Source organism: Stegastes partitus, unplaced genomic scaffold, assembly GCF_000690725.1.
Source record: "Stegastes partitus isolate 25-593 unplaced genomic scaffold, Stegastes_partitus-1.0.2 Scaffold253, whole genome shotgun sequence".
NCBI lineage: Eukaryota > Metazoa > Chordata > Actinopteri > Pomacentridae > Stegastes > Stegastes partitus.
Window position 1 is genome coordinate 551735 of NW_007577984.1, and position 12339 is coordinate 564073.

Genomic DNA, 12339 nt, shown 5'->3' on the forward strand with positions numbered 1-12339 from the left:
TAAAATTTGGTTATGAAACCAGTGTGCTATTTAAATTAGTCTATTGTTTCCACAGTGTTTGATGTAGGTGTCACGGCTAAGCTTTAGAGGCAGTTAAAGTTGTTTTATCTGATTTACAATTTAAAAATGTATATATAAGCAGTTGTATGTTTTTTTATATTGCAAATTCAAAATTTTGACATTTATTTTATTTGAGTTCATGTCTTCTAAACTCCTTTTGTGGATTTTTTTTTTAGCCGTCGCAATGACAGATCTGTGCGCCTACATTGTACGTCATCTTCAAGTCCTACGTCATATTTCCTCGACAAACGTGGTCTGACTGGATGTAAACAAAACCTGTTTCGCCTATATTTAGCAATATTTGAATTATAATGTATATATTTTAGCGCTTTTTTTTATCAGCCAGAATGTGCACCGACAGGGGAGCAGAAGGTGGTGTTTAAACGGCTCCCCGGTATGTCCGCTCGGACGCTGCAGCAGCTCGTAGCCGCCGCTGCCTCTCTTCACCCGGATAGAGCAGCGGTCACATACAGCGGCTCGGCGTCCGGAGCTCCGGTGACTCTGCTCTACAGAGATGTGGCTCAACTCGCCGATGAACTCTCCGGTGTTCTGCGGAAGAATTGTTCTGCCAATAACGGCCTGATCGGGCTGTACGGCGGCGATGATGTTCTCATACCGGTGTGGATTCTGGGGTGAGTTCACTGCTCTGACTGACACATGAAAACACTGCAGCTGATGGCAGGTGTAGTGCTGCTTGTTAAAGCTGCATCGTACCATTTTTACACCTACAGCTGCTGTAATCTGGGTCAGTCATCAAGGTCTCATCTTTTTTACAGTTAAACTTTAATTTCTGTTGCATCTTTACGTTATTATTGTTATTATCCCTCGTCAACAAGTCTTACAGGATTTCCCAGTTTTTAAGTAGAATAGTGTTGGATTCATAGAAATTTCTCCAAATTCTATTCACTTTATAAGAAATAACTTTGGTTTTATAGGAATGCATAGAGTCTTATTTGAATAATACATTATTTTCTATTGAATCTTTAAATTCACAGAAGTAGTGTGTTACACAATCATACTTAAGATTTTGAAAGTTACATTACAGTTTTTCAAATTGATCACAATATGTTTACTATAAGGATATATCACGTTTTTCACAGTAAGTATACAAATAAAAATGTATTGAACATTCTTTTCAGCACTGAAGAATAGATGACAAATAAGTTGGCAGGCAACTCAAAGGAATCCTAAAGGAGCATTCTTAAAATGATCAAAGCTACAGTGGAGGTTGTTTTTAAGTGATCACAATGTGTTTACTATAAAAATACAGTTCATATTTCATAATCATACAGAAAACACCACAAATATATATTATTATACAGAATAAAAAAGACATGGTATCTAGCGAACTTTACTGGATCATTACATTTAGGAGATAGGATAGTTGTCATGGCCTGCAAGGTGGCTCGATGGTTAGCACCATTGCCTTGCAGCAAGAAGGTCGCCGGTTTGCGTCCCGGTCAGGACACTAGGATCTTTCTGCGTGGAGTTTGCATGTTCTCCCCGCGCAGCGTGGGTTCTCTCCAGGTTCTCTGGCTTCCTCCCACAAGTCCAAAAACACATTGAGGTTAATTGGTGATTCTAAATTGTCCATAGGTGTGAATGTGAGTGTGCTTGGTTGTCTGTTTCTAAGTGTAACCCTGTGATAGACTGGTGACCTGTCCAGGGTGTCCCCTGCTTTCGCCCTGAGTCAGCTGGGATAGGCTCCAGCCCCCTGCGACCCTCGTGAGGATTAAGCGGTGTATAGATAATGGGTGGATGGATGGATGTTTGTCACAGAGAGACTAAAATCAAGAATGTACTTGTATGTAAATACTTTCACTCGATACATTAAGAACAAGATGAAATTAATTGAAAGCCTGAAGTTGAGCTTAGAATATGACAGAAATTTAATTCAACTTTCCGGTTCTGTGGATTTCAAAGGATGACCAAGGATTCTTCCACACCACCAGCTTATATGTGATTCTGATCAGGATTTTAAAACTCAGTGTGTGGACATGCAGCAGCATTGAAACACTGTGCACATAATAAATGATAAATTATACCATTAATGTTGTTTTTCAGGATCCTGCAGTCAGCTGCTGCTTACGTCCCACTGGACCCGGAAGCTCCCGGGTTTCTGTCTGCCAGAGTCATGAAGCAATGTGGCCTCAAGTACTGTGCTGTAAAGACGGACCTGCTGCAGGTTGAATATTTTAAATGTAGTAGGCATAAATACAATTATAGTTTTACACAGTACAATATGTGCTAATAATCTGTAACAAATGCTCAGACTTGAGTTAAAAAAAAAATAAAAATAACCAAACGTGATATCGTTAAAAAAAAGGGGGAAAAAACTAAACAAAACATGGTCATATTCATTTTTTGGAGTCAGTGCAACAATTTCCTGTTGGGCCTGTATCTACCTTCCACTTTCTGTGCATAGTGTATTCAAGATTCAAGAGGTTTGCTGTCATTTGCATAAAAACTAGACAGTTACACTGTACAGTGCAACCTTTATTTTGCTTATCCTCCTTTACCAAATGACACAATGTATAAAAGTATATAAATAAAGTATATTAGGTCTGCACAATTTTGGAAACAAACTGACTGCAATATTTAGTTTTTCTGTGATATGTATTGCTGCATATTTAACAACTAAATGCAGAGCTCATACAGTCCTGTCATTGATGCTCAGAGCTTGTTGTTTTCTGTAGCAAAGTGGATTTCAAAATTTCCTTTTTTCTTTCTCTTCCCTTGAAAGCAATTCCAGACAGCTCTCATCAAACACATAACCGTGGAGGTTTATGTGGAGTTGACCAAGTTCAAACTGACCCTGATACGGATCGAGCCGCTGCCGGTCGCTGAGGATGAACAAGGCTCGAGATCTCAGACATCGGAGGACACAGCTGTGTTAAAACAGGATGCTGGCTGCAGAGACTTGGCCTACGTGTTGCACACATCTGGAACAACAGGCCTCCCTAAAACCGTGAGGGTTCCACACAAGTGCATACTCCCCAATATACTGCATCTGAGGTCAGTAATGATACATTCGTTGTTTGCTCTAGAATATCGTTGTTTTGATATCTGTTTCAAAGAAGCTGCATCTCTCTCCTCAGATCTTTGTTTCAGATGTGTTCAGACGATGTGGTTTTCCTCGCTTCGCCTTTAACTTTTGACCCGTCTGTGGTGGACATTTTTCTGGCGTTATCATCGGGGGCTCGGCTCCTCATTGTCCCTGCTGTGATCAAGAAAATACCCAATCGACTGGCTAAACTGTTGTTTAAAGATCACAAGACGACTGTTCTACAGGCAAGTGTCGACCCGTCAGAGACTCTGTGTTGGCTGAGACAGTCTTGTCCATTTTTACGATGTGTTATTTTCATATTTCCACAGGTCACACCCACTCTGCTGCTGCGTTTCGGCCATCGTATTCTGAAACAGGACGTGTTCTCTTCTGGCTCCTCGCTGCGGGTGTTGGCTCTGGGTGGAGAAGCTTGTCCATCACCAGCTCTGCTGAGGAGCTGGAGACATGAGGACAACAAAACCCACATCTACAATATCTACGGGATTACTGAGGTTTCCTGCTGGGCCTGCTGCTACAAAATACCAGAGTCTCTGCTGCAATCCAACAACCAGTGAGTGTTCTCTGATTAAAAGTGTTCACAACGCCTGCTTGTTGATTTTAAATATGTTAAAATCAGACTTAAACATCACAAAACTTGCAGCTCAGTGTGCTCTGTGCCTCTTGGGGCTCCTCTGATGGACACAGTGGTGGAAGTCAGAGATGAACACGGCTGCCGAGTTACAGAGGGTGAAGGACAAGTGTTCATAGGTGGGAAATATTTCAAAGAACACATAATAAATAAATCTCACTGAGGTGAACAAACTCTATAAAGAGCCGCACAACTGTTGATGCAGGTGGCAAGGACAGAGTGTGTCTCCTGGACGATGAGGATGCTGTTGTTGCCGGGACGATGAGAGCTACTGGAGACTGGGTGACTGTTAAAGATGCTCAGCTGTACTACCAGGGGAGGAAAGACAGAATGATTAAACGCAACGGAAAACGGGTGAACTTGCACAGCTTGCAGCAAGTAAGAAGGTTTTGTTTGTAAATTTTGAAGTACTATATATATATATATACAAACAAGCTTTTTACCGTTAACGTGGCTGAAGACAGAATCTATATATATATAATACGTTAACGGTAAACAGCTTGTTTGTTTTATCTCCACAACCAGAGTTTATGTGAAGTGTCAAAACTTGTTGATCTGTCTGGATGATTTATCTTCCTGCAGGCTTGACCTTTGCTTCATGTCATAACTCTGCTCCTAATTAAGTGACAAGTGTAATTATATGTATATTGCAGGGCTCTTAAAAAGCCACAATGACAGAGAAAATAGCGCCCACATGCTAACTCTGAAGCCACAATTCCAATAGATCATCCAACTTGGGTCTTCGTTCAATCAGGACGTCTTACCCCCCACTCTCCTCGCATATCCTGTTTGAATTTATATTGTATTGCTATAAATGCCAAACATAATATGTAAATGGTAATCAGGCTGTTGCTTTGTATTATGTTGTCAGGCCTGTTAGTGTGTGTACATGGCCCTGCACGCTTCTATCAAGTCTGTGGATAGTGGGGGGCGTGACTCTCTGGAAGTGTTATTTTGAGGGTTGTGGGTTCAACGATTCAAGAACTGTTGCTCTAGTATGAAAGAAAGTGTATGTACTGACCCGATCTCCCTCCTCCAGCTCATGCTGAGTCTGCCTCAGGTGGAGGCCTGTGCCGTGGGTCTGCACGAAGGCTTCCGGCTTCTAGCCTTCATTGTTGCATCCACATCTGGAGACCAGAGCGCAGCGTCTACCCCCTCATCTGTGCAGCAGCGTGCAGAACAAACCCCCTCTGCTTTAGCTGAGCATCAGGAAAAGCTGCCCTCTTCTGCTGAACACCACCTGGTCGAGACCGTCGACACAGACGGAGATCTGAAGAGGTTCATTCTGAGCCAGCTGTCTCTGCTGCTGCCTCCTCACAGCGTTCCCGACACTCTGGTGCTCGTCCCTGCATTAAGTTTGACTTCTCATGGTGAGAATGAATCACACAGTCAGTACTGACAAGAAAGAGCAGCTTGTTCATTCACCATTTTACCCACTGACCATTCTAATGTTTTTGGGGTTTTTTTGACAGGCAAAGTAGACATGGAGGTACTTATGAGAATATATGAGAGACAGAAGCAGCCTTTAGAGTCCTCATGGGGAGATGTCAGCAAACTAAAGGATTCTCTTCAGGCTTTGTGGCAGGTATTTCCACTTTTAATGACATAACTGCACCTTTAAAGTTTCTCTATTGTGCCCCTTTTCAGCAAGTTAAGGGACGCCTCACATCCCCAAAACCCGTCTTTAAAAGGTCATTTCATTTCACAATGACTGGACAATTCTAGTTTCAGCCTTGTTCTACTCAGGCTGTTTTAGTGTCTATAGCTTTAAATACAGCCAGTACAGTTCATAACATGGCAGCTGACACAGATGTAAATGAGAGTTGCTCTCTAAGTGGTCATTTTAATTGGACAAATCACTGCACTCACAGCTCAGTCGTTGTTTTTAACTCATGTGTTTGGTGAGTTTGTTACAAAAACATGCAGAGCAGCACCTTGTGAATACTTCTGGAAATGACTGGTAGTTAACTTCATGCACTGTGTTTCATGGTACTGGTTTAATTGTCTAACAACAACACAAAATTGTACATAAATGAGAACAGTTTTATTGGGAATTCAACCGTATTAAAATACGCTACATGTGAGCACAGAGAGCAGGAGAGATCAAACAGATGTAAACAGCAGCTAGGTTTAGGTCGCACTGCAGCAAAACAGACAATATAAAAACACCGGTCCTTGTTTTGAAATTGGTCTTAATCAGTCTTCCAATGTGCTGACCTGTGGGCATATGGTCAAAGCTAATGGCAAAATTTGCAATATAAGCCACTTAACATGCTAACGCTAGCGATTTTCTTAATATTGTGTGGATATTGGCATCAAAATTAGAAATCATCTACTGCGAGTTCAGTTTGTCACATGCTGGGAGTGCATGAAGACTCTGTGTTCACTCTTCACGCTTCTTGCTACGAGGCAACAATGCTAACCACCGCGCTACCTTGCAGCCCCAGTTTAAGAAACATACAAAACACAATAAAAATGGATTTCAATAATATGGGACTTTTAAAAAAACAGTTTTCTGTGTATGTTCACTCCATATTTTAACCATCTATCAACAGGATACTTTAGGTCTCGGTTCAGATGCGACGGTTGACGAGGAATCCAACTTCCTGTTCAGTGGAGGAGATTCTCTGAAGGCGCTGCGTCTCTGTGAAGACATCCTCTCTGCCGTGGGAGTCACCTCACCAGAGCTTCTGGAGGTTATCCTTGACGGGACTTTCACTGACGTTCTGCGCCATGTTGCCAAACTAACACCGATGCTTCCGTTGGAGAGCATCCCCTCACCACCGCCTGAGGCCAAGAAACGACTCACTGATTCTCCCTCAGTGGTTCCAGCGAAGAAACAGCGCAAAGACTCCCCAGCAGTCGAAAGACTACAGGTGGAGAAACGGGCCTTTAAAGTTGTAAGACGAGCAGGCGAGATGATAGAACTTAACTTCAGGCAAACAGAAGCTAATAAATACTTGCCATCTGACAAACTTGGAGAAAATAATTCCAGCATGAAACGTCTGAGTCTCAGTCTGAGCTGGTCCTCGGACACAGGCAGATGTGTGGATGCTTCCCCGGTGCTTCTGGTAGAAGATGGAACAGATCAGAGTTCAAAAACAACAGTGTTCATCGGATCACACTCCCACAGGATGCAGGCTTTGGACCTGGTCACCGGGAGCCTTCTGTGGGAGCGAGTTCTCGGGGACAGAATCGAGGCCTCAGCTGCCGTGTCTCGCTGCGGAACTCTCGTTATTGTGGGTGAGTGTCAGCTCTCTGAATATCTAAACATTTTACCGGTTACCGTTATTGGTCTCATGGGTTGCTGTAATATTCCTTTCTCAGGTTGCTACGATGGTTGTGTCCATTTCTTGTGCTGCAAATCTGGAAAGACGCGGTGGACATTTGAGACGGGAGATGCAGTGAAGAGCTGTCCTGCTGTGGATCCTCTCACTGGCCTGGTTATAGTGGGCTCACATGATGGCCATGTTTACGCCCTGAACCCACAGGTAAGCGTGTCTGACATGAAAACTCACAGATTGGTGGCGATGATGGAATCCCGTCTGATGTATTTAAAGTGAGCAAGGGGGATTAGGCAACCAGGAATTATTTTCATTGTTGATTATTTACAAATTATTCAATTCAGAAAATGGTGTAAGATGTCGATCGGTGTTTCTCAAAGACCAAGATCACTCCTCAAATGTCTTGTTTTGTCCACAACCCAAAGATATTCTGTTCACTGCTGTAGAGGAGTAAAGAAACTAGAAAATACTCACATGAAACAAGATGGATTTTTTTTTTCTTTAAAGAATAGTTGACAGCTAATCAATTCATTGTTGCAGATTCACTAGACACCAATAACTGACGATAATCAGCTCGCTCATCTTAGCTGTTATTAATCCCGTCACACCAGACTTATTTCCTGAGAAAGTTAAAGCTGACAGGTTGATTCAGGTCCGTGTTTTCAGGTTCGACGGTGTGTTTGGAAGTGTCACTGTGGTGGCGGAGCTGTGTTTTCCTCTCCACACCTCCACTCATCTCACAGACGGCTGTACGTGTCGTCGCTGGGAGGACGTCTGCTCTGTCTCGACCCTGTGAGTTCAAAACATTTCATCGGAAGGCTTCGATCGCCGTACACGTCGCTGTTGTATACATGGAACCAAGAGGTGGACATTCTCTACTGTCTGCTGCCTTTATACTAAGTCACATGAAATGTTTTTAGGGCGTAAAAGTCATTTGCAGTCACACATTTTACATTCTGAATATATTTGGCACTCGTGATGGCTTTGATTGAGGATGGAGGGATGGAGTTCATATATTCAATCAGTCATCAGCTGATTTTATAAAAAGACAAACATGTAAGAATATAAAGTGCCTGTTTTTCGTCGATGTCATACAAGCGTTTCTTTCTTCCAGGACAGCGGAGACGTCTTGTGGTCGTACTGTAGAGACGTCCCTTTTTTCTCGTCACCCAACAGCTGCTCCGCTCACGTTGTCATCGGCTCGGTGGACGGAAACATCTGCTGCCTCAGCAACACGGGCAAACTGGTGAGCAGCAGGCTCTGTGTTTCAGGATGTTAATGTTTTAACATGCAACGCTTGATCTGCCCTTTTGTTTTTTGGAAATCTAGGATTTATGTTTTTGACTTTTGAATTCAATATTTGCAGAAATGAAAATTGCATTTTCACGTTGCTGTTATGGGTTATTGAGTGTAGATTGATGAGGGGAAAAGGCAGTGTTAGCAATTTTAAACTAAAACGCAGCACAAGTCTGAATAATCTCATAATCCTGATATTTAATGACTAAAATCAACACATGCATTTAAGTGCAGCTGATTTTTCCTTGTTGAAACATAGGATTTACTTTCAAGTCAGACTGTAGACTGTTAAATACATAAATCAGCCACAGCATTAAAAGTAAACGACGTGAGTGACGTTGATCATCAAAGCAAAGCAACGTCCTCCTGGGAAACCTGCCATTCATCTGGATGTTACTTCAACATGTACCAAACAATGTTACAGACCGCAACCACATGGCAAAAACTGCTCTGCTACAACTTTAGCAATGCAGCAAAGAGCCCAAGATGTTGCCCCGACTACCAAACTCCCCAATCTGATTGAGCATTTATGGGATGCAACAGAGAAAAGGCCGATCCACAGAGGCAAGAATCTGCTGTGTCCTTGTTCCGACAGGTCAGAGCTGTTTTGGCATCTCGAGGGCAATATTAGGCAGGTGGTTTTAATGTTGTGGCTGTCGAATGGCAAATTTTGTGAAGTTCTGACACAACTAATGCATCATTTATCGCAAATGTTATGCAGATGGTTTTGTTTCGTTGTGCTGTGTGGGCTTCTTTTTTGTTATGCAAATTTCAATCAAATCAAAACCCATCTGTACGACTATTTATAGTAAAAGATTTTTTCAGTTGTTGTCATTTAAACGCACTTATATTCATGAGCAACCTCTCCACCGTGTACTAACGCTGAATCTTTGCCGCAGTAGCCTGGGTTTTATGCCACTCCGTCTCTTTCTCCCTCCCTAGAGAAGTCTACCGCTCGTATAGGATCATATTTATAACAGCTGCATCGTTTCTGCTCTTCTACATCCACACCAGAGCTGAATGAAGACACTGCTTATGCTAATCCAACATTTCCTGCTGTTTCTATGACAAACTAGTTGGATGTTTGGTAATAAATGACACCAGTAACCAGTAGTGTTGCCAAACGAGCCCAGGCTGAGATTTTAACAATTACAGCTTTTGCAAATTTAGAGTCTGTCGTGAAAATGGAGCCCACACAGCTGTAAAATACTGTAATACTCGATTGTGTGACTGGACTCTTGTGTTTCTCCGCAGCTGTGGCAGTTTCAAACAAAGGCTCCGGTCTTCTCGTCTCCGTGCGTCACTCCAGACCAGCAGAGGCTTCTGTGCGGATCACATGACGGCCACCTGTACTGTCTGAACTGTGCAGACGGCTCTTTAGTTTGGACTTTTCAGACCAAAGGGAAGGTGTACTCCTCTCCGTGCGTGTTCGACGGCTCTGCTGCGGGCAGGACGGGGGCTCTGGTGGGCCTGGCCTCCACAGACGGCACAGTGTGGATCCTGGACGGACAAAACGGACAAATGCTGGCCTCGCTTGCTCTGCCTGGAGAGCTGTTCTCATCCCCGGTGGCGTGGGAACAGTCGCTCGTAATCGGGTGCCGTAACGATTATGTGTACTGTTTAAAACTGACTGCCGAAGAGGAAACCTAAAAGGATTTAATGTGTCTTCCTCTGCTCTGGTTTTCATAATAAACACTGTTTCTGTGTCAGAGCAGGGAGGCTGCTTTGGGAAATCAGATTTTAATTAAGGGTTTAGGATGTAGAACAGAGAAATAATGAACCCACGGTCCTGTGGTTCAGACATCAGTATTTAATTTACATTATTCATAACATTTTGTATCTCTTTAAGAATTTTCTCATGAATATCTCTAAGTGGGACAAAAAAGTGCAAATAATACCAAACATTTTTTTTTTGTTGTTGTTACATATAACACTGCGTACACTACACTATTGTGCACGACCAAAGTTAGAAACGAAATGACAAAGTGACTTCTTTCCGACCGCAGCTCTGGTGACGCCTTCGACTTACATACAGTACATACTTAAATACATACAGATCATTAAAGTGAGTGTCTGGAAATAAGAATGGATCTTTTTTTTTTTCGTTCATAGAGGAAATGCTTATGTAAGATCACATTTAAGAGGAAGTGATGGCCTACAAACACAAGTGTGTTACAGGAGGACAGCTACAAGAATCGTAGGTTACAGCAAGCAGGTGTTGCATCTGTCTCCATAAGCAAAGCAAAAAAAATAAATAAAATCTGCGTCATCGCACAGCTGTAAGGATGACTTGCAGTTCACCGTAAAATGCCCAGTAACACTTGTGGTCTTCAGTGCTGTGTTTAGGTGCACCCACCGTGTGTGTTCGTGACAGATTCTGTTACTTTTTAATGGCAAAAAAAAATTGTACAATAGCTTCTTGGGCAGCTATCACAGTCATCACGGACACAGTGAGAGTTGTTATGCTAAAGTTTCCAGTATGAGTTGTTTTTTTTTTCGTTTTTTTTTAGAAAAAGGCGTCTTTTGTACATGACAAACAAGGCTCAGAGAAAAGATACAGTATAGTTTCAACATAGATAAATCTGCAGCTTTACATAAATAATACACAGGAGGGCAGAGAAGATGCCTGTAACACTTCCATCAGCTGTCCAGAAGCAGATTCAGCAGCGTCATGCTGAGTTATTATTTTTACTGGTAGCCCTTAAAACACGATTCAGACAGTTACCCTCTGTTGATTAAACACTGTCATACGTCAGAGCTTCACCTCGCTAATACAAGAAGTGTTAAGTTGTGTTGAGCCAATTATTTATTTACAACCATGGTGACACAGTTGGCTACAAAATAAAAAAAAACAAAAAAAAAAACGGGATTGGCTATTGCAGTGGCCAGCCATGGCTGTGATTGGCTGCTGAGGACTCGGTCTTTTGGGGGACATATACTTTGTGTGCATGCTCGCGACAATTGTTTACATATATCTGTGCGATTGTATTGGAATATTTGAATGTGAAGCGCACTTTAACATGATAATAGTACCAGCCAGTGTGTGGAGGTGATGGAGGGCTTTACTTGTTTCACAGTCAGGACGAGGTTTTCAAGGTGAGAGATGAGACGTGGAGGGAAGGGGTCGGGGGGGCAGGTGACGGTGACTCTCCAGGTGCTTCAGAGTCCATGGGCAGTGTGCAGTGTCGATGCCGGCTGGAGCCATGTGCGAAGCTGCGGTGGGGTGTTATTTGATGATCTGAGGACAGTCGCTCCAGGCTTTGGCCTTTCGTTTGGCGAGTGCCAGCCAGGCCGGCTCTGTAGACACCTGTGGAGAGTCACTGGAAGGGAAGCGCTTTGACACCTCCTTGACAGCAGGTGGCGACGGCGTGGAGTCTGCAATCTCAACTGAAACCACAAATGCAGGAGAAAAGCTTGTTAGTGCCAATTAATCTTCTGAATATTGTTGCTAACTACGTGTTCGAGAGGACTTCCACCACGATTTCCAAGAGCCCAAGGTGACATCTATTCACCCTCAAAACCAGACAAACCATTTATCATAGCAAGAAACTGTAAAACAAGAAAAATCAGTTCCACTTGAATTTTTTCCGTTTGATTCTGTTTGGGAAGAAAACAAATTTAAGCTCAAAATTGTGATATTTGGGCGCCCCGGTAGCTCAACAGGTTGAGCGGGCAACCCATACATAGGGACTGAAAGTTCCCGACACAGTGGCCATGGTTCAAATCCGGCCCACGGCTCTGTGCTGCATGTCCTTCCCCACTCTCCTCCCTATCTTTCAGTCTTTCTTTCCACTTCCCTATCCAATAAAGGCTACAGGCCAAAAAAAGGAAAAAAGCATTTTAAAAAATTGTGATATTTCATCTAAACTGGCTCGTTATACATCCATCCATCCATTATCTATACACCGCTTAATCCTCATTAGGGTCGCAGGGGGGCTGGAGTCTATCCCAAAGTTAAGGCAGGGGACACCCTGGACAGGTCACCAGTCTATCACAGGGCTACA

At 42.9% G+C, this 12339-nt stretch overlaps 2 protein-coding genes across 3 annotated transcripts in view; one reads left to right on the forward strand and one right to left on the reverse strand.

The window, feature by feature from the left end:
* The first annotated feature begins 312 nt into the window (after positions 1–312).
* On the forward strand, positions 313–10586 carry aasdh (aminoadipate-semialdehyde dehydrogenase). Its single transcript, XM_008281988.1, has 14 exons — positions 313–692; positions 2125–2245; positions 2804–3075; positions 3159–3351; positions 3436–3677; positions 3768–3874; positions 3961–4133; positions 4795–5125; positions 5228–5340; positions 6311–6998; positions 7083–7246; positions 7706–7831; positions 8154–8285; positions 9590–10586. Exons 1-14 carry the CDS (start codon positions 457–459, stop codon positions 9983–9985), a joined length of 3294 nt encoding a protein of 1097 aa, XP_008280210.1. The 5' UTR covers positions 313–456; the 3' UTR covers positions 9986–10586.
* cracd (capping protein inhibiting regulator of actin dynamics) overlaps positions 10131–12339 on the reverse strand; it is a 17720-nt gene continuing 15511 nt past the window's right edge. For both annotated transcript variants that reach the window (XM_008281987.1, XM_008281986.1), the window contains one exon: positions 10131–11722. In XM_008281987.1, coding sequence (XP_008280209.1) covers positions 11562–11722 — 161 coding nt within the window. In that variant the 3' untranslated portion in view covers positions 10131–11561. The remainder of the gene's footprint in view (positions 11723–12339) is intronic.